A 25,023-nucleotide genomic window follows, 5' to 3' on the forward strand; every position below is an offset into this window, starting at 1 on the left:
CATTTTGCAAGTCGCCTCTGAAGTCGTGGGCAGATCGCCATGCCGAGTCGCTCGGCAAGTTGTGCTGCACCTGTGTGAACCGGGTCTTATACAAAATGCAACTCTATTTTAATGTAAACAACAAAGGTTGCGAGTGACAGAGCACCGTGTTTTTCTGAGATGGGGTGGCAGCACACGCACCTTGAAGCGGAGTTCCACCAACTTTTACAACTTTGGGGTTGTAAAGGAAAAAAAAATTCCCCTAAATAGCTTCCTTTACCTTAGTGCAGTCCTCCTTCGCTTACCTCATCCTTCCATTTTGCTTTTAAATGTCCTTATTTCTTCTGAGAAATCCTCACTTCCTGTTCTTCTGTCTGTAACTACACACAGTAATGGAAGGCTTTCTCCCTGGTGTGGAGAAAGCCTCTTGAGGGGGTGAGTAGGAGAGTCAGGACGCCCACTAGCACACAGCTCCTTTCTCTATCTGCAAAGTAGAGAGTGTTCTGACTCTCCTGCTCGCCCCCTCCCCCCTCAAGAGGCTTTCTCCACACCAGGGAGAAAGCCTTGCATTACGGTGTGTAGTTACAGACAGAAGAACAGGAAGTGAGGATTTCTCAGAAGAAATAAGGACATTTAAAAGAAAAATGGAAGGATGAGGTAAGTGAAGGAGGACTGCACTAAGGTAAAGGAAGCTATTTAGGCAAAACATTTTTTTCCTTTACAACCCCTTTAAAGGAAAGACCACCCCTTCACCACTCGTTTTTGGTTGACAATTTTTTTTTTTCCTTCTTTCTTACCTTTTAATGAAGTACATAATGTACTTCCGTCCTAGCTCGCTGCGGCCCAGGGTGTAATCTCTTTCTGCTCCCCCACTATCTTCTGGGACTTGTGTGTGTGTCCCGGAAGACGTCAGGGTCTTTCAGAAAGCGTTGCAAGACTCGCGGATGTGCAGTAGGAAATCAGCAGCGAATCCTGAAGGCCCCAGATCTCATGTTTTAAGAGGACCTGTCATGCTTTTTTTCTATGACAAGGGATGTTTTCCTTGTAATAGGAATAAAAGTGACCCAAATGTTTTTTTTTTTTAAAGAGTGTCAAAAAAAAAAGTAAAATAAATAAGAAGAAAAAAAATAAAATAAATAAATATATATATGTGTGTGTGTGTGTGTATATAATTTTAAAGCCCCCCGTCCCGACGAGCTTGCGCGAGTAGCGCCCGCATATGAAAACGCTGTTCAAACCACACGTGTGAGGTATCGCTGCGATTGTTAGAGCGAGAGCAATAATTCTAGACCTAGACCTCCTCTGTAACTCAAAACATGCAACCTGTAGAGTTTTATGGAGATTTTTAAGGGTAAAAGTTTGTCGCCATTCCATGAGCAGACGCAACTTTGAAGCGAGATATGTTGGGTATCAATTTACTTGGCGTAACATTATCTTTCACAATATAAAAAAAAACAATTGGGCTAACTTTACTGTTGTTGTGTTTTTTTAATTCAAAAAAGTTTTTTTTTTTTTTTTTTAAAAAGTGCGTTTGTAAGACCGCTGCACAAATACGGTGCGACAAAGTATTGCAACAGCCGCCATTTTATTCTCTAGGGTGTTAGAGATATATATATATATATATATATATATATATATATATATATATATATATATATATATATATATATATATATATATATATATATATATATATATATATATATATAATTTATTTATTTTCTATCTATCTCTCTCTCTATAATTAATATAATGGCCCGGATTCACATACGAGTTACGCCGGCGTATCTCCATATACGACGTTGTAACTCTGAGTGTGAGGCGGTGTATCTATGCGCCTGATTCTTAGAATCAGTTACGCATAGATTTGTCTTAGAGCCGACCGGCGTAAGTCTCTTACGCCGTCGTATCTAAGTTGCATTTTTATGCTGGCTGCTAGGTGGTGCTTCCGTCGATTTACGTGTCAAATATGGTAATGAGCCAGATACGCCGATTCTCAAACGTACGTGCGCCCGGCGCATTTTTTTTATGATGTTTCCGTAAGGCTTTTTTGGGCGTAAAGTTACCCCTGCTCTATGAGGCGTACCAATGTTGGGTATGGACGTCGGAACAGCGTCGGATTTTTCACGTCGTTTGCGTAAGTCGTCCGTGAATGGGGCTGTGCGTAAGTTACGTTCACGCCGAAAGCTTTCAGTCTTTGCGTCGTAATTTGGAGCATGCGCACTGGGATTTGTCCACGGACGGCGCATGCGCCGTTCGTTAAAAGCGTGGGGTCACGATTAATTTACATAAAACACGCCCACCACTTCCACATTTGAATTAGGCGGGCTTACGCCGGCCCAGTTACACTACGCCGGCTTAACTTAAAGCGCAAGTTCTTTGAGAATACGGGACCTGCCGCTCTAAGTTACGGTGGCGTAGTGTGTCTGAGATGCGCTACGCCCGCCTAAAGATAGGCGATTCTTCGTGAATCTGGGTGTGTGTGTGTGTGTGTGTGTGTGTGTGTGTGTGTGTGTGTAATTTTCTAGCAAAAAAAAAGTTTTTTAGCTTGTAAACACCAAATCTCAGAAAGAGGCTTGGTCCTTTAGTGGTTAAACAGTATAGACGCTTATTTTTAACGTTTTACATTTCTATACCTGCACCAGCGTGACGTCTTCTACCAGGACTTGATTTTCTGACTAAAGTTCCACTTTCTGGTTATGTTTTTGTTTGTAAATCCGCTCCACCGTCTCATTGAATTGTATTTTTTTTTCTTGTAGGGGCCGAGATCACTTGTATTTTAAGGAAAATGCAGAGCCCTATAGTGACCCTCTGAAAGGAACACGGGATCATGCAAACCTACAAGATGTTTATATTTCTGACCTCCATGCACCCAAGGAGAACCTCTATTCAGTGCGTTTTGCCCAGGAGAGATCTGCGACTGAGCGACCCAAAGAAGTGTCTGGGGTCCCCTCATCCCCCGCTGCTAAGGACCTGCTGGCAGGTGAGGTCTGCTCTTTGTCAAGGCTGATATCACCAACCAAATCTTTCTTTCACAAAGATTTTATTAGATTTTTCTTTGTAAACTGAACCTAGGCAATCCAGTATATTACAACATGTTATAGGGAGAAAATTCACAAAAAGAAATACCAGGGTATAACGGTAGCAAGGGGTGTGCCAGAGCTGCAGAGAAAATTTGGATGTTAAAAGCTTTAATATTCTTATGCTAATGAACATTTTTAACCACTTCCCGACCGCCGCATGTATATGTACGTCCACAGAATGGCACGTACAGGCAAATGGGCGTACAGGTACGTCCTTGCCTTTCCGCGGGTCGGGGGTCCGATCGGGACCCCCCCCGCCCCCCCCGCTACATGCGGCGGTCGGATTCCCGCGGGGAGCGATCCGGGACGACGGCGCGGCTATTCGTTTATAGCCGCTCCGTCGCGATCGCTCCCCGGAGCTGAAGAACGGAGAGAGCCGTATGTAAACACGGCTTCCCCGTGCTTCACTATGTCGCTGCATCGATCGAGTGATCCCTTTTATAGGGGAGACTCGATCGATGACGTCAGTCCTACAGCCACACCCCCCTACAGTTGTAAACACACACTAGGTAAACCCTAACTCCTACAGCGCCCCCTGTGGTTAACTCCCAAACGGCAACTGTCATTTTCACAATAAACCATGCAATTTAAATGCATTTTAGCTGTGAAAATTACAATGGTCCCAAAAATGTGTAAAAATTGTCCGAAGTGTCCGCCATAATGTCGCAGTCACGAAAAAAATCGCTGATCGCCGCCAATAGTAGTAAAAAAAAAAAATTTAATAAAAATGCAATAAAACTATCTCCTATTTTGTAAACGCTATAAATTTTGTGCAAACCAACCGATAAACGCTTATTGCGTTTTTTTTTTTTTTTTTTTACCAAAAATAGGTAGAAGAATACGTATCGGCCTAAACTGAGGAAAAACATTTTTTTATATATGTTTTTGGGGGATATTTATTATAGCAAAAAGAAAAAAATATTGCATTTTTTTTCAAAATTGTCGCTCTATTTTTGTTTATAGCGCAAAAAATAAAAACTGTAGAGGTGATCAAATACCACCAAAAGAAAGCTCTATTTGTGGGAAAAAAAGGACGCCAATTTTGTTTGGGAGCCACGTCGCACGAGCGCGCAATTGTCAAAGCGACGCAGTGCCGAATTGTAAAAACGCCTTTGGGCATTTAGCAGCATATTGGTCCGGGGCTTAAGTGGTTAAATAAAACCCTTAATTTTCATTGCATACCATATGATTCTAGTAATACCCATATTGTTGTAGTAATGTCCTCTATGGTGAAAGCTCTGCTCCTCCATAGATACAGTAGGTCACAGGGGTCTCAACCTGGCCGGCCCTTCAGCTGTTGCAAAATTACAAGTCCCATGAGGCATTGCAAGGCTGACAGTTATAAGCTCATTGCTATAATATGCTCTTTTTTTTTTTTTATATATTTTTCCATTGCTTCATCAATTTAGGTCAATATGTATTCTTCTACATATTTTTTGGTAAAAAAAAAAAAAAAAATCACAATAAGTGTATATTGATTTGCGCAATAGTTATAGCGTCTACAAACTATGGGATAGATTTATGGCATTATTATTAATATATATATATATATACAGGGCTAAAAAGAGCTACTAGCCAGGCCTCAAGGGTTACTCGCCACCAGTTGCCACACCCAACCCCTACCCTGCCCCCCCCCCCTAATTCCACCCCTAACAGCGCCGCCCCCCCTCATTGTATCTCTAACTATCGGGGGATGGGACTGACTAGAGGAGGAGACGGATCGCTGTTCTTAATTACTGGGGGAACAGCAGATCTGTCTCTTCTCCTGTCAGAATGGGGATTACATACACAGATCCCTGTTCTAACTTTTTGTGCTAGGGATCGTGGGTGGCCAGCGGACATCGCGGTCGCCCGCCGTGCAGCGGGCGTGCTCACTCCTGCTATGGCTCTTAAAGGAGCTGACGTAGAGGTACGGCGATTCGTGCAGTGCTGCCAACCTGCAGCAGTAAATGTACATGAGCTGGTTGGCAAGTGGTAATATATTGCAGCTTCTCAATCATTGGACGTGATGGCTACATTTAGTTTTCCCTTTCTTAGTCTTTTTCCCTCTGTTTTGCCCTGGTGATCTGGCCAGTAACACACAGGTGTACAATTCATAATTGTATCTTTTTTGTTTTTCAGTTCTTTTACAGAAAGGAAGCAAATTGAGGGATGCCATGGCTGAATCCGCCATGATACTGGATCCTAACATAGGCCAGGATGTTGAGCCATTGCTGCCCCCTGTCTCAGATAAAGAGAATTACTTTTCACAGGCTGCAAGGTAAGTGGTGGCTCACTCAATCCAACATTTACATTGTTTAAATGGCTTTCATTGTGTCTACATAAATCTTTGTGTGTTCATTTGCAGGACTGCCCTGGATATTCCTCCACCTCGTACTCACCAAAACTTTCTAAATTTCCATAAACCTTCTGTACCAAAAGATCTAATCCTACACCCGACAGACCAGACTCTCTCTGAATTAGAGGCTCATAGTGATGCCAGAGCCATAGAGCTATTGCTGGGAAGGTAAGTGTATGCATAAAACCATATTGAAATGAATGTAAAGTTAAGTGGATGTAAAGCTGCTCTCATCCTTTCTAAACTACTTCCATAGTACTGATCTATAAGGATATACATACCTCCTGCATGTATCCTCACCTGTCAAATGTCTCCCCTCTGTCTGTTTATAAGAACTGAAAAACTGCAGATTCTGTGGGTGGATCTGTTGTCTGGAGTTCGGTGGGTGGAGTGGTGATGTCAGTAGACTCCCCGCTCTCCTCTACACTCCCCTTGTCAACGTGCATTTTGTCCTGTGTATTTCTTACACTAAATTCTGCTATGATCACTAACCACGTGACTTAACCACTTGCCGACCGCGCACCGCCGTTCTACGTCGGCAAGTTGGCTCTGCTGGGCGAGAGCACGTAGTATAATGTCCTCTCTCTCAGCCGCCGCCGGAGGCGCGCGCACCCCTTGCTCGCCCCCGACTCCCGTGCGTGTGCCCGGCGGGCGCGATCGCCGCCGGGAACACGCGATCGCTCGTTACAGAGCGGGGACCAGGAGCTGTGTGTGTAAACACCCAGCTCCCGGTCCTGTCAGCGGGGGAAACGCTGATCCTCTGTTCATACAATGTATGAACCGAGGATCAGTGTTTCCCCTAGTGAGGCCACCCTCCCCCCCACAGTAAGAACACACAAGGGACATACTTAACCCCTTTCCCGCCCCCTAGTGTTAACCCCTTCACTGCCAGTGGCATTTTTATAGTAATCCAATGCATTATTATAGCACTGATCGCTATAAAAATGCCAATGGTCCCAAAAATGTGTCAAAAGTGTCCGAAGTGTCCGCCATAATGTCGCAATACCGAAAAAAAATCGCTGATCGCCGCCATTACTAGTAAAAAAAATATATTAATAAAAATGACATAAAAATACCCCCTATTTTGTAAACGCTATAACTTTTGCGCAAACCAATCAATAAACGCTTATTGCGATTGTTTTTTTACGAAAAATAGGTAGAAGAATACGCATCGGCCTAAACTGAGGAAAAATAATGTTTTTTTATATATTTTTGGGGGATATTTATTATAGCAAAAAGTAAAAAATATTATTTTTTTTCAAAATTGTCTCTCTATTTTTGTTTATAGCGCAAAAAATAAAAAAAACGCAGAGGTGATCAAATACCACCAAAAGAAAGCTATATTTGTGGGAAAAAAAGGACGCCAATTTTGTTTGGGAGCCACGTCGCACGACCGCGCAAATGTCTGTTAAAGCGACGCAGTCCCGAATCGCAAAAAGTACTCTGGTCTTTGGGCAGCAATATGGTCCGGGGGTTAAGTGGTTAAGAAAAGGAGTGGGGGTGGGAAATAAAAAAAAAAAAAATTATAAAATGCAATAAAACTATTCCCTATTTTGTAAACGCTATAAATTTTGCGCAAACCAACCGATAAACGCTTATTGCGATTTTTAAGTTGTCAGTTAAAGCGACGCAGTGGCCAATCGCAAAAAGGGGCAAGGTCCAGTGTTGCATGACCGCGCAATTGTCATTGAAAGTGTGAAAATTGGCCTGGGCGGGCGAGAAGGGGGTGAAAGTGTCCGGTGTTCAAGCGATTAAAGCCCCGACTGCTACGAAGACTTTTTTGGTGGGGGGTACAGAAGTGAAAGGTTCAAAAATGTTTTCTTTTTTGCCTGGCTTTTGTCGAGATTTCACCTTTTTGTAGGGTGACCTGGACAGAAATGTCTCCTTAACCACTTAAGACCCGGACCAAAATGCAGCTAAAGGACCTTGCCCCTTTTTTGCGATTCGGCACTGCGTCGCTTTAACTGACAATTTAAAAATCGCAATAAACAAGAACTACTAGGCCTATTCAACAAGGTTTCGTATTATAAAATAAATGAAAGTAAGTCATATATTCTAGGCCTAGGTCTAGATGACGAGCTAACTGCTAAAATTAAACATCAGTACCCATATACTTGGAGTGCTAAGGGTATTAAGTACCTGGGCATTACATTAACGGATAATACGGACCGGTTAGTCGACGCCAATTACAACTCTTTTCTACACTCCCTGCCATCCAAACTTAAAGAGATCTCATGGACTGAATCCTCATGGGCGGGGCGCTTAGCGGCCTTTAAAATGATATTGCTACCCCAATTCATTTATCTATTTAGGAACCTCCCTATACTGGTTCCTGAAAAATTCTTCTCCTTAGCCCAATCTCTAGTAAATGAGTTCCTGTGGCAGGGTCGGAGGGCAAGATGTGCCTTCCACAAGCTGGTAAAATCTAGGAATACGGGGGGAGTAGGGCATGTGCTCCTTAAGGACTACTACTTGGCCGCAATTCTGGCACAATTAAGATGCTGGTTCCAAAGTGGAAGTCAGTCGAGATGGACAACGTTAGAAACCGCCCAATGCCCAAACCTTAGTTTGTCTGATCTACTTTTAGCCAGCACACATATGGGTAACCTACCCCCCAAATATATCCACAACCATCAAAGCAGCTCTTAAAGCCTGGGGGAAATTTATGAAGGAACCGATGGGCGACCGTAACCTCCGTACCATACCGTTCCCTATAAATGGCCTGCAGCTACTGATCCCCAATGTTAATATTAAACATTGGGGGGACAAGGGCATTAAATCTGTCGCAGATATCCGAGTTGGACCTGCAACTAAATCGTTTAGATCTCTTCAAATAGAATATGGTTTAACCCCCAGAGATCAGTACACTACCATTCAAATAACACATCTCCTTAACAATTCCCCAGAATTGTCTGTTGACGTCCCCTGGAGAGTCTTCCTGTACCTCACCAACTCGGTGACCTCCATAAAAGGTATATCTCTATTCTACGGTTTACTAAGCCAAAAGAACCTTATGGCTAAAACGCCCTCTATGAGATCTTGGGAATGGGATCTCGCCAACAAATACAACATATCCCAATGGCAGTCAGCTATCTCGTCAGTGTATAAAGCTACTAGATGCGCCAATCTATGGGAACTCTCCCAGAAGATTTTATTGAGGTGGTATTTGACCCCCACGAGGTTGGCGAGTTTCCAGGCCCAATCTTCCCCGCTATGCTGGCGAACATGCGGTCATAGTGGTTCGTTGATGCATATTTTGGGAAATTGTCCCAAGATATCGACATTTTGGAGCAAAGTGTTTGCACTCATAAGTGAGGTTACCAATTGCGACTATCCCCCTCGACTAGACATGGCTATCCTATCCTTAGGCATAGACTCAATACCTATAACATATAGAGCGGTAGTTACACATATACTTTTGAGTGCCAGACTAGAGTTAATGAGAAAGTTGAGGAACACAGAAGTTCCTACCCTACAAGGGGTGGTGAGATCCACAAACCTTCACATTAACTACGAAATTATGTTCGAAACGTCATGCCGTGCCCATGGACATGGGGCCAAGACCTGGAAACCTTGGGTAGTTTGGTATGAGACTAACGAATGCAAGTTTTGAGTATGCTTTGTCATTTTTCTTGCTCACACCTGTCCTTTCTGGTAAGATAAGATAGAGACGCATCCAGTCTTTCTCTTTCTCCCTCTCTTTCCCTTTCTCTCTCTATTTCTCCTTCTTCAGACTGTTCTAATCCCACTCTCCCCCCACCTATGTTCGTTACTACAATTCCCCCCTTCTCCTCCTACCCCCCTGCTATGTCTGTTCCATGTTCTATTTACATACGCACGTATAGCCTCTCCTTTTCTATTACTGACACACAGAATGCTCAAAGAATACTATGTTGGCCGCTGGCTGGGGCTGTGTTGTGGTCCGCGGGGGGGGGGCTTCCCCGCTGTTGGCGCAGTTTGTTCCCGACCGGGGCGCCGGTGGTGTGGGGGTCCGCCCCGTCTGGGCTGGGCTTGGCCGGGCCGGTGGTCTATGTGAATCCTGTAGCTCTGTGTTATACTGAAGTCATGGTTATCAATATACAGGTTTATAGGTTTATTGATTTGTATTTAGACTCGAGACACCATATCTAATTGTGATAATATACACCATGTGGTTGATGCACTGTGATATGTATTCTCGGATTCACATTATGGTATTATGCACTTAATGTATGTAAAGACTGTTATACTCTTTCAAATCTTCTAATAAAAACTATTGAAGGTAAAAATCGCAATAAGCGTTTATCGGTTGGTCTGCGCAAAATTTATAGCGTTTACAAAATAGGGGATAGTTTTATTGCATTTTTATAATTTTTTTTTTACTACTAATGGCAGCGATCAGTGATTTTTATTTATTTTTATTTTTTTCTCTCCGTGACTGCGACATTATGGCGGACACTTCAGACAATTTTGACACATTTTTGGGACCATTGTCATTTTCACAGCAAAAAATGCATTTAAATTGCATTGTTTATTGTGAAAATGACAGTTGCAGTTTGGGAGTTAACCACAGGGGGCGCTGTTGGGGTTATGTGTTCCCTGAAGTGTGTTTACAACTGTAGGGGGGTGTGGCTGTAGGAGTGACGTCATCGATTGTGTCCCCCTATAACAGGGATGACACGATCGATGACGCCGCCACAGTGAAGAACGAGGAATCCGTGTTTACACCGGCGATCGGGTGGACCCGCGGTCCCGGAGCTTCCGACTGGGTCGCGGGAGCGCGCCAGCGACCCACGGCTGGGTACTAGTACGGGACGTACCTGTACGTACATGTGCCCAGTCGTGCCATTCTGCTGACGTACATATGCAGGAGGCGGTCCTTAAGTGGTTAAAAGGACATAGACCACAATTAGAACCTGAGAGGTTCTAACCCACTCACACTTATGATGTCTGCCGTTACAAAGGACCATGTAGTAGAATTAGTAGTATCTCTGCTGATATATTTGTCTCGCAATTGCAGCTCCCGAATATCCTTGGGTCAGTACTGGGACGGGACAGGATCACCCCCAGAATCCTTTGCCGGTAGTGATCTCTGTGAGAGTGAACTGAATGATCCTCAGTATGACCAGAGTCTGTTGGAGAACTTGTTCTATTCGGCTCAGGTAAGGACCATGAAGATGATTTTCCATATTCACAAGGAGGGGGGATGGGGGGGGGGGGGTATCAATTTCTTGTTATCGTCTATGTGTCCAGTTATGATCAGTCTAATTGGAAGTGGAGGGTCATGTGTTTTAAGTTGAAGAATGTTGTCACTGCTGTACTCCAGACAAGCCACTAAATACACATGAAATGCACATATTGGAACTGAAGGGGGGGTAGGACTGACTAGGGGAAATGACAGATCGCTGTTCATACATCAGTAATTTCTCCCCTCTTGCTCTGTCACGGGTGATCGCGGGTGCCCGGCGGTGAACGCGTCGGCGTCAGGGGCGAGCAGGGGGCGCGCACGCACCCCTAATGGCTGAAATGCGAAATTACGTATAATTACGGGATTTCGAGCAGCCAAGCCGACCTGCCGCCGTATAACTGCGGCGGCTGGTCGGCTAGTGGTTAATGCTCTTAATTGAGACACAACGCACCCTTTAGAGCAGGGGTAGGCAACCTCGACCCTCCAGCTGTGGTGAAACTACAAATCCCACCATGCCTCTGCCTCTAGGAGTCATGCCTGTGATTGTCAGAGTCTTGCAATGTCTCATGGGACTTGTAGTTTCACCACAGCTGGAGGGCTGAGGTTGCCTACCTCTGCTATAGAGGGTTATGCTTTGTTCATATTTCAAGACTGAGGTTTTCGACCACTTTAAACAGCTTTGCCCCAGCCCAGTCTACCAGAGCACCTGATTTTTTTTTTTTTTTTTTTGCTTCAATTAGGGAACACTTAGAGCCGGTTCACACAGGGGCAACTTGGCCAGGCGACCTGAAGACGACTTCTAAGGCGATTTGCAAAATGACTTCTGTATAGAAGTCAATGCAAATCGCCCCGAGTCGCCCCCGAAGTAGTACAAGAACCTTTTTCTAAGTCGGAGCAACTTGCGTCGATCCTATTAGAACGGTTCCATTCACTACAATGGGACGTGACTTGTCAGGCGGCTGTGTCGCCTGACGAGTCGCCCCAGTGTGAACCGGGTCTTGCAGGTCTTTGACTTGACAGTAAAGTAGAAGCAACAGACCGATGAGCTCATCTCCTTGTCACTCTGCCTATAAGCACAGCTGACTGGTTCCATATGCTGCTTCTCCCTTTAAAAGTCCTGAGCTTTGCTGTACAGGGAATTGGACAACGCTGATACAAAATCAATTTCAGATTGCCTTTTGCCTTTTATATCTGCTTGTATCTCAGCTTTCAATTTTACAAAATTCTGTTTTAAATGACACTGCTTTATTTTTACCCAAAAGAAATCGCACGATGATTTTGGCAGTGATAAAGAACAGTCCAGAGCGGAGAAAAATGAATATAAAAACAGACCGGGGAAAGATGAAGAGCAAAACTTTAAGCAATCCCTCTCTAGATCAGAGGAAGAATCTTCATTAAAAGTCTCTGGGTAAGTCTGTGGATTGGGAGTCTGGCCCTGTGTAAGCTCAGAGTCACTCCAGTCAGGGTTTATGTAGGGCTGAGCACATATACCAGTGCCAAGAACCAGCACTGTTGCATTGGGTGAATCGCATGCTCCTCCGATGCCTGGAATTCTGCAGATTTTATTGGCTTCAGCTGATGGCTTGCTTGTCAAAATGGATTGACATTCAGGCTAAGCAGGAGGTACTTAACGTAGGAGGAAAAACTGCGCTAAACAAATAAAATTAACATCAATAAAGATCGGAGGCAGCAATTAAATGCGATAAACACAAATAAGTAGTAAATAGTACAAAAAATAAAAACTGCGCCAATGAAAAGAACCAGCAAATGAGTGCAGGTGCTTAATTGAAAAGAACAAATAGCCAGATTCAGGTAGAGTTACGCCGGCGTATCAGTAGATACGCCGGCGTAACTCTGAATCTAAGCCGTCGTATATTTAAGTGTATTCTCAAATTAAGATGCACTTAAATCTAGCTGAGATACGACCGCAGGCGTATCTTAGCTGTCTATTTACGCCGGCCGCTAGGGGCGTGTACGCCGATTTACGCCTAGAATGCGTAAATCAGCGAGATACGCCTATTCACGAACGTATGCTTGCTCGTCGCAGTAAAGATACGCCGTTTACGTAAGGCGTTTTCAGGCCTAAAGATATTCCACCAAAAAGATGGCGCAGCCAATGTTAAGTATGGACGTCGGAACTGCGTCAAATTTTTTAATTTTTACGTCGTTTGCGTAAGTCGTCCGTGAATGGGGCTGGGCGTAATTTACGTTCACGTCAAAACCAATAAGTCTTTGCGGCGTAATTTGGAGCATGCGCACTGGGATAAGTCCACGGACGGCGCATGCGCCGTTCGTTCAAAACGTCAATCACGTCGGGTCATGATTCATTAGCATAAAACACGCCCACCTCTTCATAATTTGAATTAGGCGTGCTTACGCCGGCACATTTACGCTACGCCGCCGTAACTTAGGACGCAAGTGCTTTGTGAATACAGCACTTGCCTCTCTAACTTACGGCGGCGTAGCGTATATGAGATACGCTACGCCTGCCTAACGTTAGGCACTTCTTCCTGAATCCAGCTAAAAGTCTATAAGCCCCAAACTGCTTGAATAGTGGGGGTATAAAAAAATAAAGTGCCAAATGTGCAAAGTGGATCGTAGCAGAACCCACAGACAGGATAAAAACAGCACCACCGTGAGAATTACCGTGAGAAAATGGACCATAGTATGATTCTGTAAAAGATTTAATTAAAAAAAAGACAAAAACGTACTTGCAACATGTAGCGTTTTAAAAGCATGTATACAAATGCCGGCCGGCACTATAGGAGCCCTTCCTCCATACGTTCAGCGCGGTGACGGCAGTGTGCGCCGTCCCAGACACATTTCGTCATCAACAGACGTTATCAATGGGGTACTTAACGTGGTTGTAGGTATTTGCAAGTTCAATTCACACCTGTCGGCACGTTTTTTGCTTTCTTATCTTAAACAAAGTTTTGACACAAAAGTCGTTGAACCCCCTAGTAGACCAAGTGCATGGTCTGTTTTGATCTGTGCAGTGGTTGCTGAGCTAGCGAGGTCATCAGATTGAAACCCCTCCCACTGCCACTGCCGCTGATGACAAAAGATGTATATGTGTGTTGTGTATAAAGACAGGAGAATGCCAGGACAAGAGTGGAAGGAAAAAGAGGAAAAAAAAGGGAAACAAAAGGAGAGAGAGAGGATGGGGCGCTGGGAGGAAAAGGGGTTGCAAAGCAGGACTAAGGGATCAATAGTATAGGTAGGGTGCTTACCCATCACAACCACCCTTGTGCATGAACCTATGATTACTTCCTCTCTCTGAGATGGCCTTCCAGAAGATAAGGTTTAACTGTAGCACATAACGTTGTTATAAGCCAGTTTTGACTTAAAATGATTCCAGCAAGCCCAGACCTTTGTGAATTCAACAAGCTTGTCCTGTGAAGTGTAGATCAACTCTTCCATTTGCAACCCTCTGTCCAGTCTTGCAAACCAATCCTGCAGGGATGGCGCTGACTTTTTTTCCTCCGGTGATTGGGAATATACATTTTCCTCCCATGTGTAAATCTAACGTCAGTTTTTGGCGGAAAGGTGAGTGCGACGCAGAAGATATTGGTCCCGGGGTAAAATCAGGCTGGCAAGTGAATACGTCCTCCAGGACAATCTGTGTTGCCAGTACTGCTGGATCATGGGGCTAGGGTTGCCACCTCATCCCTTTAAACCGGAACACATATGAATTACACAGGTTCTGAGGCTAATTTAATGCAGATAAGGCACCAAGTGAGTTTAATTACTACCTTAATCCGCCACAGAACCTGTGTAATGTGTGTTCGGTTTTAAAGGGATGAGGTGGCATTCCTACATGGGGGGCACTGCCACCAAATGTGGAGGAGTGTGCCTTCCGCTCCTGAACAGCGATTTGGCAATGAGGAAGACAACATTTTTAATGAAGTGGGAGTGACAGCATGTGTCTCTGGCAGAAGACATCTGCTGGAAAAGAGAGTTGCCATTTACCACAGCTGGGGGGAGGGGCCTGTAAGCGGGCGGATTAAAACATGGCTATTGCAGTGTATTTAATATTTGGGGATTGTAGGCCCTTGCAGTTCAGTTCACAGCATACTGCCAGGGACACAACCAGTTTTGTGCAAAAAAAGATTTGAGTTAAAGCTCCTCTCAGATTTAGTATCGTGGCAGATGGAGAATCTGATCTCCTGGAAGTGGTGCTGAGCTCCATACACTAAGGCCGCGTACACACGATCGGTCAAAACCGATGAAAACAGACTGAAGGACCGATTCATTGGTCCAAACCGATCGTGTGTGGGCCCCATCGGTCAGTTATCCTTCGGTCAAAAAAAAAGAGAACTTGCTTTAAAATTGAACCGATGGACGCCTAACCGATAGGTCAAAACCGATAGTTCGTATGCAAAAGCATCGGTCAAAAAGCGGCGCATGCTCAGAATCAAGTCGACGCATGCTTGGAAGCATTGAACTTCGTTTTTTTCAGCACGTCGTGTGTTTTACGTCACCGGGTTCTGACATGATCGTTTTTTTAACCGATGGTGTGTAGGCACATCAGACCATCAGTCGGCTTCATCGGTTAACCGATGAAACGGTCTTTCAGTCCGTTTTGATCGGTTTTGACCGATCGTGTGTACGCGGCCTGAGACATCCCCTATACATGCATACTGACTGGCTCACAACCTCTAGTTCGAGACTCGCATTAAAGAAACTTGCTAATTTAGTTCTTCTAAATTACAACATCTAGTACACAGGGAAAGGGGGCAGTGAGTATAGTACTGCAGCTCCCCCACAGTATTTTCCATAAATTGGGTTTCAGCCCAGGGTGGAGCTACAGGCAGCACAAACATGAGGTTGAAGGTTTATTGCACAACATGTCCACGGATTAGAATGGGACGGAGTTCCCTGGAGGATTCAGTAACAATTCTGTTGTGATGTTGTGGTGATACTTCTTTAAAGTGACAGCGTGCCCCCTAATAAAAATGGCGTGGACTTTTTGACTTTTGCAGTGCCAATGTTTCCAATATAGCATTATCAGTTCTCCTTACTAAAGTAAGGATAATCGCAAGCTTTTCTGGCTCTGTTTTTTCAGACATAAATCCACAGAGAGATCGGTTAGTGAGAAAACCCGGATGGAAGCCATGGATCTCAGTGTTGACCGTCTCACACTGCTGGGGCGGATGCATGCGGCTCGGGTCCTTGTGGAATCCTTAAAGGTCAAACCAGAAACCACATCTGTCCCCCTGGGCAAAAGAGGCAGCAAAGGAAAACCGCCAAGGGCAGTATCCTCCATCAAACGGTATGTAGTGATTGAAACAGATTGGTGGAAATGAGCGCCTGCAAACACTCAACCTCACTCAACACTCACTAGAAACAGTCTGTTTTGTGTTATGCCCCATACACATGGTCGGAATTTCCCACAGAAAAAGTCAGATGGGAGCTTTTCGTCGGATATTCCGACCGTTTGTATGCCCCATCGGACTTTTTCTCTCAGAATTTCCGACGTAGTTAGCTATGACACCAAGCTATGCAGTGGAATAACGTCCTTGCAGGATGTCGCCAATTTACAAGCCGACCTCAATGCTCTGTCTAATTGGGCGACTATGTGGCAGATGAGGTTTAATGTTGATAAATGTAAAGTTCTGCACTTGGGGGCTAAGAATATGCATGCATCATACATACTAGGGGGAGTACAACTGGGGGGATCTGTAGTGGAGAAGGATCTGGGGGTTTTAGTTGATCATAAGCTCAATAATGGCATGCAATGGCATGCAATGCCAAGCTGCGGTTTCCAAAGCGAGCAAAGTCCTTTCTTGTATTAGAGAGCTATGGACTCCAGAGACAGAGATATAATTTTGCCCCTGTACAAATCATTAGTAAGACCTCATCTGGAATATGCAGTTCAGTTTTGGGCCCCAGTTCTCAAAAAGGATATTAGGTAACTGGAGAAAGTGCAGAGAAGGGCAACCAAACTGATAAGAGGCATGGAGGAGCTCAGCTATGAGGAGAGATTAGAGGAACTGAATTTATTCTCTCTTGAGAAGAGGAGAATAAGGGGGGATATGATCAACATGTACAAATATATAAGGGGTCCATATAGTGAACTTGGTGTTGAATTATTCACTTTACGGTCAACACTGAGGACAAGGGGGCACTCTTTACGTCTAGAGGAGAAGAGATTTCATCTCCAAATACGGAAAGGTTTCTTCACAGTAAGAGCTGTGAAAATGTGGAACAGACTCCCTCCAGAGGTGGTTCTGGCCAGCTCAGTAGATTGCTTTAAGAAAGGCCTGGATACGTTCCTAAATGTACAGAATATAACTGAGTACTAAGATTTGTAGGTAAAGTTAATCTGGGGAAAATCCGATTGCCTCTCGGGGGATCAGGAAGGAATTTTTTCCCCTGCTGTAGCAAATTGGATCATGCTCTGCTGGGGTTTTTCACCTTCCTCTGGATCTACTGTGGGTAAAGAATTGGGTATATGGGATTGTATGATATTATTATTATTATTATTATTATTATTATTATTATTATTATTATTATTTTATCTTTTATGGTTGAACTTGTTGGACTTGTGTCTTTTTTCAACCTGACTAACTATGTAACTTGGAGAGCAGGTTCTCTATTTTTCCGTTCGAGAGTCTGGCCGTGTGAACGAGGCATAAGTGTTGGGACTTATGTGGATCAGGACACTAAAACGAGGGACTTAATTTGCAGTAAACACGAAGTGCTTGGCTTTGTTGACTCCTGTCACACGATAAATGTTCCATCGACAAGTTTAATAAAGAGTAAAAACCTACGGTTTATTTTTTTTAATATTTAAAGGTCAATATGGAGACCTTTCAGTAGAAAAAAATAACATAACCTTAAAGTACCATCATCCTAACATAATTTGAATGAAAAAGGAGGGTTCATTGGGACCCCAGAAACCCAAAGAAACCAAAGGGGGTGAGTGGGGGCTAGTGGACTATATCGGTACCAGGTAAATCAATTATGCAAAAGAGTATAGTAAAGATAAAAAAGTTCAATTTATTAAAAAATAGACATAACATAAGGGGATTAAGGAGTACACAATTTTTTTTAAAAATTACAACAACAGTGGTGTAAAACAGATGGATTATATGACCAGCCAACACATCATCGAGGTGGTATACAGGCCCTAATTTGCGGGCAGCGATGAGGTGGAGGGGGTCATATAGATCAGAATCTCTACTAGTTTCGCTACTCTTCATAGCTTCGTCAGGAGATATTTGTCTACAAAAATGACAATATATTGTTCTTAACATTACAGGTTATGTACACATGTGTATATATGTACAAGACCACTCAGGTAAAGAAAACACATATATAAAATCATTAGAAAATATTATACAACATAAAATACAAGGGGACAATGCAAAGACTGCGCGGCTTACCTGTGCACACAAATTTACTCCTTGGGGGAGTCTGAGCCCAACGTGAAGAGAGAAATCTCACGCGGGGTGTAAGATGATGGTAAAGATGCCCCCAGCAAGGTGAGGATCTGTGCTGACTGTATATGAGGTAGTAATTAGTACAGGCTAGATAGAATTTTAAAACTAAAGTGAAAGGGGCCACCGTGATGGAAGGAAAATAATGAGGGCAGTGAACAGGTCGAAGAAGTAAAGAGATTCAGTGAGAAATACCAGTAACCCACACAGGATTAGGATGGGTTGAGCATCAGTTGGGCCCCCAAACTAAAAAGAGGGGGGGAGAGAAAAATACAACCGTGCTCACCTGAAACACCAAATAAAGAAAACAGGGAGTAACTGGCACTGGCAGGGAAGGGGTTAACACTAGTGGAGATCAAGGGGATAATGTGTTACCTCGTTGGTGTTTTTATTTGTGGGGGGATGGGACTGACAGGGAGTAGAGAGAGAGGTCGCTGTTCCTGATCTGTAGGAACAGACAATCACTCTACTCCCGTTTCAGAATGGGGGTCTGTTTGTTTACATTGGCAGATCCCCGTTCTGTCTCTCTGTGGAGCAATCGCGGGTGGCTGGCGGCCATCGGCCAATCACATCAGCTCCCCTGCCATGCATTCTATAGCTATAAAACAGACCGACGTACAGCTATGGCGATTCGCGGGAACGAGGCAACCTGCCACAGTATAATGGTCGGCAAGTGGTTAAGCACAAACTGGCTTGCTGGATAATTCTGTGGTGGGCCCTTGCTCCCTATACAACACAGCTGTCATAGGCTGTAATGGACCGCTCACTGGGCTATAAATAACAAAGCCTGGCCTGCCCTTCTGTGTTTACGGCCCACCCACCTACATTACTTTTTAGAGGACTGGCAGATGTCAGTCTTCCAAATATCAGCCCACGCCCACTTTTAGTTGCTGAGGTCATTATATGAACAAGCCCACCAACCTACTCTCTCCTTTCTCTTAGTGGAATGCCAGCTGCAGCAGGTAGGAATGTAAACTCCCTGCATTTCTGATGGTGCAGGAATTGGGACTGATCTGAGGTCTGAAGGTTTCCCGGAATTGGAACTGATCTGAGATTGTGGTGCCCCTATTCACTGTCGCAATGCTTGTAAACTGACCCTGATGCCCCCGTACACACGTACGGGCTTCCCGCCGGGAAAGGCCAAGGGGAAAGCCGAGAACCGAGAACCTCCTCGACAGCTTTTTCCCCCTACACACAACCGGTTTTCCTGGCAGGAAAACTGCCATGGGAGCTTTGGCCGGGAATCCCGGCCGTGTGTATTCTCCATTGCAGTGTTTTCATTGCAGTGTTTGCCATAGGAAAACTGCCGGGAAAAAGACCGCCGGGAATCCCGGCAGGAAAAAAGGAAACATGTTCTAATTTTTCCCCTCCGGGATTCCGGGCGGTTTTCCTGTTGGGAAGGCTGCCATGGCGCTTACACATGGCCAGTTTTCCCGACCAAAAGCTGTCATGGCAGTTTTCCCGACGGGAAAACTGGTCGTGTGTACGAGGCATTTAAGTTGAAAAGCTTTTCAGCCTTACTAATACCCAGTTCTTAATAGTGATCACTTTGTTTCTCTATTCTCTGCTGACAGAACATACTTTGTGGAGTTCCAATTTCCAGTGTCCTCCAAAAACAAAGCGGGAGAGGTGTCTGTGGCCTCTGAGATCACCCGACTGGTGTCCAGCAAGACTGTCAATGGAGGTGAGTGCTCACTAGTGGAGATCAGTTCTCTGTATTATAATGCAGGTTAGGATGAAGGAAAAAAGCTGGGACAGCCGCACTCCAAAAAACTCCTCCTTTAATTAAAAATCACAAAATACATGCCACAGCAAAAAACAGCACAACAACAGCTTTTCTTTTGTTGTGCTGTTTTTTGCTGTGGCATGTATTTTGTGATTTTTAATTAAAGGAGGAGTTTTTTTGGAGTGCGGCTGTCCCAGCTTTTTTCCTTCATCCTAACCTGCATTTTGATTGCACTGCCTGCACCCTTGGCTCGGACCACAGGAATCAGATTACCTGGTTCTCTTTGAGCGGTTACCCACTCTCTCATCTCTGTATTATAATGTTTTCTCTTTCATCTCAGTTGATTGTTTTAAGTGAACCTGTCCGGGTCCACAGCATTTGTTAAAAAATGTTGAGCTCTGCTCTCCTGGCCTTTAAAAAACAGAATGTTGGACGTTGTTTGGATAGTGCTACTGGTGTGTAGATGGCAGGAAGGGACCGAGCTCACACAGCGGGAAGTTTAGGCCTTTATTGATTGACCCAGCTGGGTTAAGAGAATCTTCCTCAGTGCACGGGAAAGATTTTGGAGCTACCATATATACTCGTATAAGCCGACCCAAATATAAGCCAAGGCACCTAATTTTACAACAAAAAACTGGGAAAGCTTATTGACTCGAGTATAAGCCTAGGGTGGGAAATGCAGCAGCTACTGTAAGTGGAAAAGAGGGTCAACAATGCCCATCTGCAGCCTCGATGTGCCCATTTGCAGCCTCACTGTGTCCTTCTGCCTCATCAGTAGGGATGAGCGCCGGTGTGTTCGCACCGTCCACATGCAGAGCCCGCCAGGAAGTCGGCACAGCGCTGTGCTAATCAGAGGCAGGGAGACATTTCCCGATCTCTGCAGCCGCGCATCGGGACAATGTCTCCCTGCCTGTGATTAGCGCAGCACCATGCCGACTTCCTGGCGGGCTCTGCACGTGGACTGTGCGAACACGACAGAGCTCATCCCTACTCATCAGTGCCCATCTGTAGCCTCATGTACCTTGTTGCATGCTGTACTCGTGTACCTTGTTGCATGCTGTACTCGTGTACCTTGTTGCATGCTGTACTCATGTACCTTGTTGCATGCTGTACTCGTGTACCTTGTTGCATGCTGTACTCGTGTACCTTGTTGCATGCTGTACTCATGTACCTTGTTGCATGCTGTACTCGTGTACCTTGTTGCATGCTGTACTCGTGTACCTTGTTGCATGCTGTACTCGTGTACCTTGTTGCATGCTGTACTCGTGTACCTTGTTGCATGCTGTACTCGTGTACCTTGTTGCATGCTGTACTCATGTACCTTGTTGCATGCTGTACTCATGTACCTTGTTGCATGCTGTACTCATGTACCTTGTTGCATGCTGTACTCATGTACCTTGTTGCATGCTGTACTCATGTACCTTGTTGCATGCTGTACTCATGTACCTTGTTGCATGCTGTACTCATGTACCTTGTTGCAGGTATTCTGTCAAAAGTTCCAACTTCTCCCGCTGTGTTAACTGTAGTCAGCGGCCGTTGCCGGGTGTACTGCGCGAGCGCATCCTTCATTTAACGCATGTTCATCCCCCATCACACCCCAAAAAAGACATCCTCGTGGATCAAGTGCTCACTCATGCGCAGTACACCCAGCAACGGACGCAGACTACAGTTAACACAGCGGGGAGACTCAAGTATAAGCCGAGGGGGGGCTTTTTCAGCACAAAAATTTTTGCTGAAAACCTCGGCTTATACTCGAGTATATACGGTATTTATATTTGCATCATGCTGAAAAACATTCAGTGATCACTTCTCAACCTAGAACCCTTCTTGATCTTGGAGCAATACAGTAGAAATGTTATTGAGATTTGGCTAATGCATCTTCTACTATGTAACAGGTCTTCCATATCGGTCCTAATAGGTTTGCCATGATGGAGGGAATCCCTTGGGTTCATGGTTCCTTCCCATGTTTTCGCATGACAAGGGAAAACCCCATTAAACAATCACAAGACAGGCCCTCCACAGAATGACCTTCTCTGTCCAATGACTGTCTCCCTTTTTCCTGAATGGGAAGATTTTGTTTGTTTTAGATTCCCCATATCATACATGGATACTTAGAGCTTCATGAGCACACACGGGTTTATGTAACTTCCCTTTAAAATATAAGTTCACTTTATAAAAAAAAAATATTTTTTTGCAGTAGCCTGTAAAGCAAGGAAATGCAATTATCAATAATAAATAAATGTAATAATAATAAAATTATCTATAATAGAGTAAATTAGGAATATTATATATCATAGAAGTGACGTTTTTCATATACAGGGTTCTTTATTTGCTCAATGTTGTGCTGCTCCACTTGAAATATATTTTTTGTTTTTCAGGCATCCAATGCAGGTCTAAGTATTCTACCACATTGTCCATTATTAAACGACTCAGTAAATGCTTTTTTTTTTTTACCTTTGCAGTCGTGAAGTTTCAGCAGCGATTTGTGTTCCCCGTCTTGTTCAGCGGTCATATGATCAAACATTGGTGGAGCACCGACCTAACCTTCAAAGTCTTTCTGAGGAAAGGAACCCAGCAAAAGGTACAAGTCCGCCTTAAAGGAAAGCTCTGCATTGACAAAAAAAATGAATATATAAAATTACTGCTAGTACTAGTAGGTACTTTAAGGGCCAGTTCACACCACATGCAGTCAAGTGCGTTTTTTATTTTTATTTTTTGCATCAAAAAATGCATGGAAAGTGGGTTATATGGTTTTCAATGGCATAGTTTACACCAGAGCTTGCAGTTCCAGTGCGTTCCAGTTCCGTGTTGCATTTTTCCTGAACTGAACTGTACTGTACTGTACTGTAAAGCTGTAAAATGCATAAAAAATGCACTGAAACAGATATGTCCTTATTTAAAGAGGAGTTCCACCCAAATTTGGAACTTCCTCTTAACCCACTCCTCTCCCCCTTACATGCCACATTTGGCATGTAATTTTTTTGGGGGGGGGAGTGGGGGCTTCAGCACGAGTGGGACTTCCTGTCCCACTTCCTCCTTCCTGTAGGCGACTAAGCTTAGTCGCCTTCAGGAAGTGGCTGCTGTAGGCGATCGCCTAGGACACGTCACAGGTCCTAGGCGATCTCCTGGCCAATTACAGGGCGCGGCGCCGGGCCGCGCCGCTCGCGCATGCGCAGTGCCGCGCGCGCATGCGCAGTGGGTGCCCGGCCGTGAAGCCGAAAGCTGTCACGGCCGGGTGCCCACACTGAAGATGAAGACGCCGGCCGGGGAGGGGGGGGAGCGCTGGAGCAGGTAAGTGCCTGTTTATTAAAAGCCAGCAGCTACACTTTTTGTTGTTGCTGACTTTTAATAAACATACAAATGGCTGGAACGCCCCTTTAAGGCTAAGAAAAAATGGGGAAAAACGCACTGGACTGCATCAAAAATGTACTGGACATTATAAAAAAAAGAAAAGCATCTGGAACGCATCCGAACTGCATTTCTATTGTGTGAACTGGCCCTTAAAGTGGTTGTAAAGGTTAATTTTTTTTTTTTAAATAACAAACATGTCATACTTCCCTCCACTGTGCAGTTAGTTTTGGACAGAGTGGCCTCGATCGTCCCGAGGGCTTTCACACTGAGGCGATGCGCTGGCGGGTGAGAAAAAAATCTTCTGTCAGCAGCATTTTTGGAGCAGTGAGAGGAGCGGCATGTATACCGCTCCTTCACCGCTCCTTCCCATTTCAAACAATGGGAAATCGCTGCAATAGCGCCTGCAATGCGCCTCTGCAGAGGCGCATTGCCCGCGGTATTAACCCTTTATCGGCCGCTAGCGGGGGTTAATACCGCACCGATAGCGGCCGATTCCCGCGGGGAATCCCGGCGGTATAGCGCCGCTATACCGCCACCGCGGCTCCCGCTCCAATGTGAAAGGGGCCTTACTCTTGTCTTTCAAATCCTTAAAGTTGGAGCATTATGCATATAGCAATTGGTAAAAAAGGGGTATGTATGCCTAGTGACAGGCACAGGTACAGACCAGAAGTCCAGCAAAGCACCATGGCAGCAGAAGGTGTCCAACAAGTACCCATGCCAAGCAAAATGACAACCACCCTAAGGGCCTGTTCTTGTATAGTGCGATGATTGGCATTTAACACACTGGAAGAATGCCAGTCACTGCTGGGACACAGCAAAAAATAGTGTCCTATTAAAATCTGCAATGCAGCTCCGAGCTGCGCTACAACTGATCTGTGATGAAATGCCTGTCACTGAACAGCAGTGTAAAGGCACCGCACCGGTCTACAATGACATGAATGAAGTGTCATTTGTTTAACTTTAAATAAAGTTGAGTAAAAAAATGCGCTAAAACATGCCCCCGCCGCTCAACAGCTGCCCCACACTAAACCCGTGCAGTGTGAATAGCCCCTGGCTTATAACTAGCTTTTAGAGCAGGGGTTTCAAACTGGCAGCCCTCCAGCTGTTGCAAAACTACAAGTCCCATCACGCCTCTGCCTGTGGGCGTCATGTTTGTAACTGTCAGCCTTGCAATGCCTCATGGGAATTGTAGTTTTACAACAGCTGGAGGACCGCCAGTTTGAGACCTCTGTTTTTGAGTAAGGTGCATATGGAAGGACTTTGCACAAAACAAACCAGATAAAAGTTTTCCCAGCACACTGGGGTGGTTGCCATTTTTGTTTAGGTTGTGTAATCTGATCTTTCCTGCTAATCAAGTCTATTAACACAATAAATCTAGATGCTACGTTTTTGCTTGAATTTGCCATATGCTAGCTGCAAGGGATCAATATGACCTATTCATGTGCAATATATTGTATTTACTGGATTTAATTTGTGTAAGTAATGATAATATGTACCAAACCCCATACATTCCCTTCAACCGTTGTGGGATTCTTGTTTTCAGCCTTCTGTACTTGGTTCTGCTGCGTTCTGTCTTCGTGATGTTCTCCGATCTGAGCACCTTTCTGTGTCGCGCTCACTCCCAGTTCATAGCGCAGAGGGAGGACAGGAGATGCAAGATATAGGACCTCTTAAGGTAATTTTGACTTCATTATACCAATCAAGAAATATGTTTTTTGCTAAATAAAAATGGGGAGATTTGGGGTAGTATGACCCTTTATGAAAAGAAGAAAGGAATTCTGGGTAAATGGCCTTCCTACTAAGCTTGCATAGAAGTTAAAGGGGTTGTAAACCCTCAAGCTTTTTCACCTTAAAGCGGAGTTCCAACGACAATGTTTTTTTTTTTTTATTCTACTATTGCACCTGGAAGACCTATTTTTCCTTTGCATGATGCAAGG

The 25,023-nt window shown here is 44.5% G+C and overlaps 1 protein-coding gene across 1 annotated transcript in view; it reads left to right on the forward strand.

Moving 5' to 3' along the window:
• Positions 1 to 25,023, forward strand: part of C2CD3 (C2 domain containing 3 centriole elongation regulator) — a 163,381-nt gene that overhangs the window by 20,533 nt on the left and 117,825 nt on the right. Inside the window, exons 5-13 of the mRNA XM_040339937.1 lie at positions 2,739 to 2,962; positions 5,184 to 5,322; positions 5,410 to 5,568; positions 10,400 to 10,541; positions 11,830 to 11,975; positions 15,633 to 15,839; positions 19,584 to 19,693; positions 22,198 to 22,316; positions 24,630 to 24,761. Coding sequence (XP_040195871.1) covers positions 2,739 to 2,962; positions 5,184 to 5,322; positions 5,410 to 5,568; positions 10,400 to 10,541; positions 11,830 to 11,975; positions 15,633 to 15,839; positions 19,584 to 19,693; positions 22,198 to 22,316; positions 24,630 to 24,761 — 1,378 coding nt within the window. The remainder of the gene's footprint in view (positions 1 to 2,738; positions 2,963 to 5,183; positions 5,323 to 5,409; positions 5,569 to 10,399; positions 10,542 to 11,829; positions 11,976 to 15,632; positions 15,840 to 19,583; positions 19,694 to 22,197; positions 22,317 to 24,629; positions 24,762 to 25,023) is intronic.

This window comes from Rana temporaria, chromosome 2, assembly GCF_905171775.1.
Source record: "Rana temporaria chromosome 2, aRanTem1.1, whole genome shotgun sequence".
In the NCBI taxonomy this organism is placed as follows: Eukaryota; Metazoa; Chordata; class Amphibia; order Anura; family Ranidae; genus Rana; species Rana temporaria.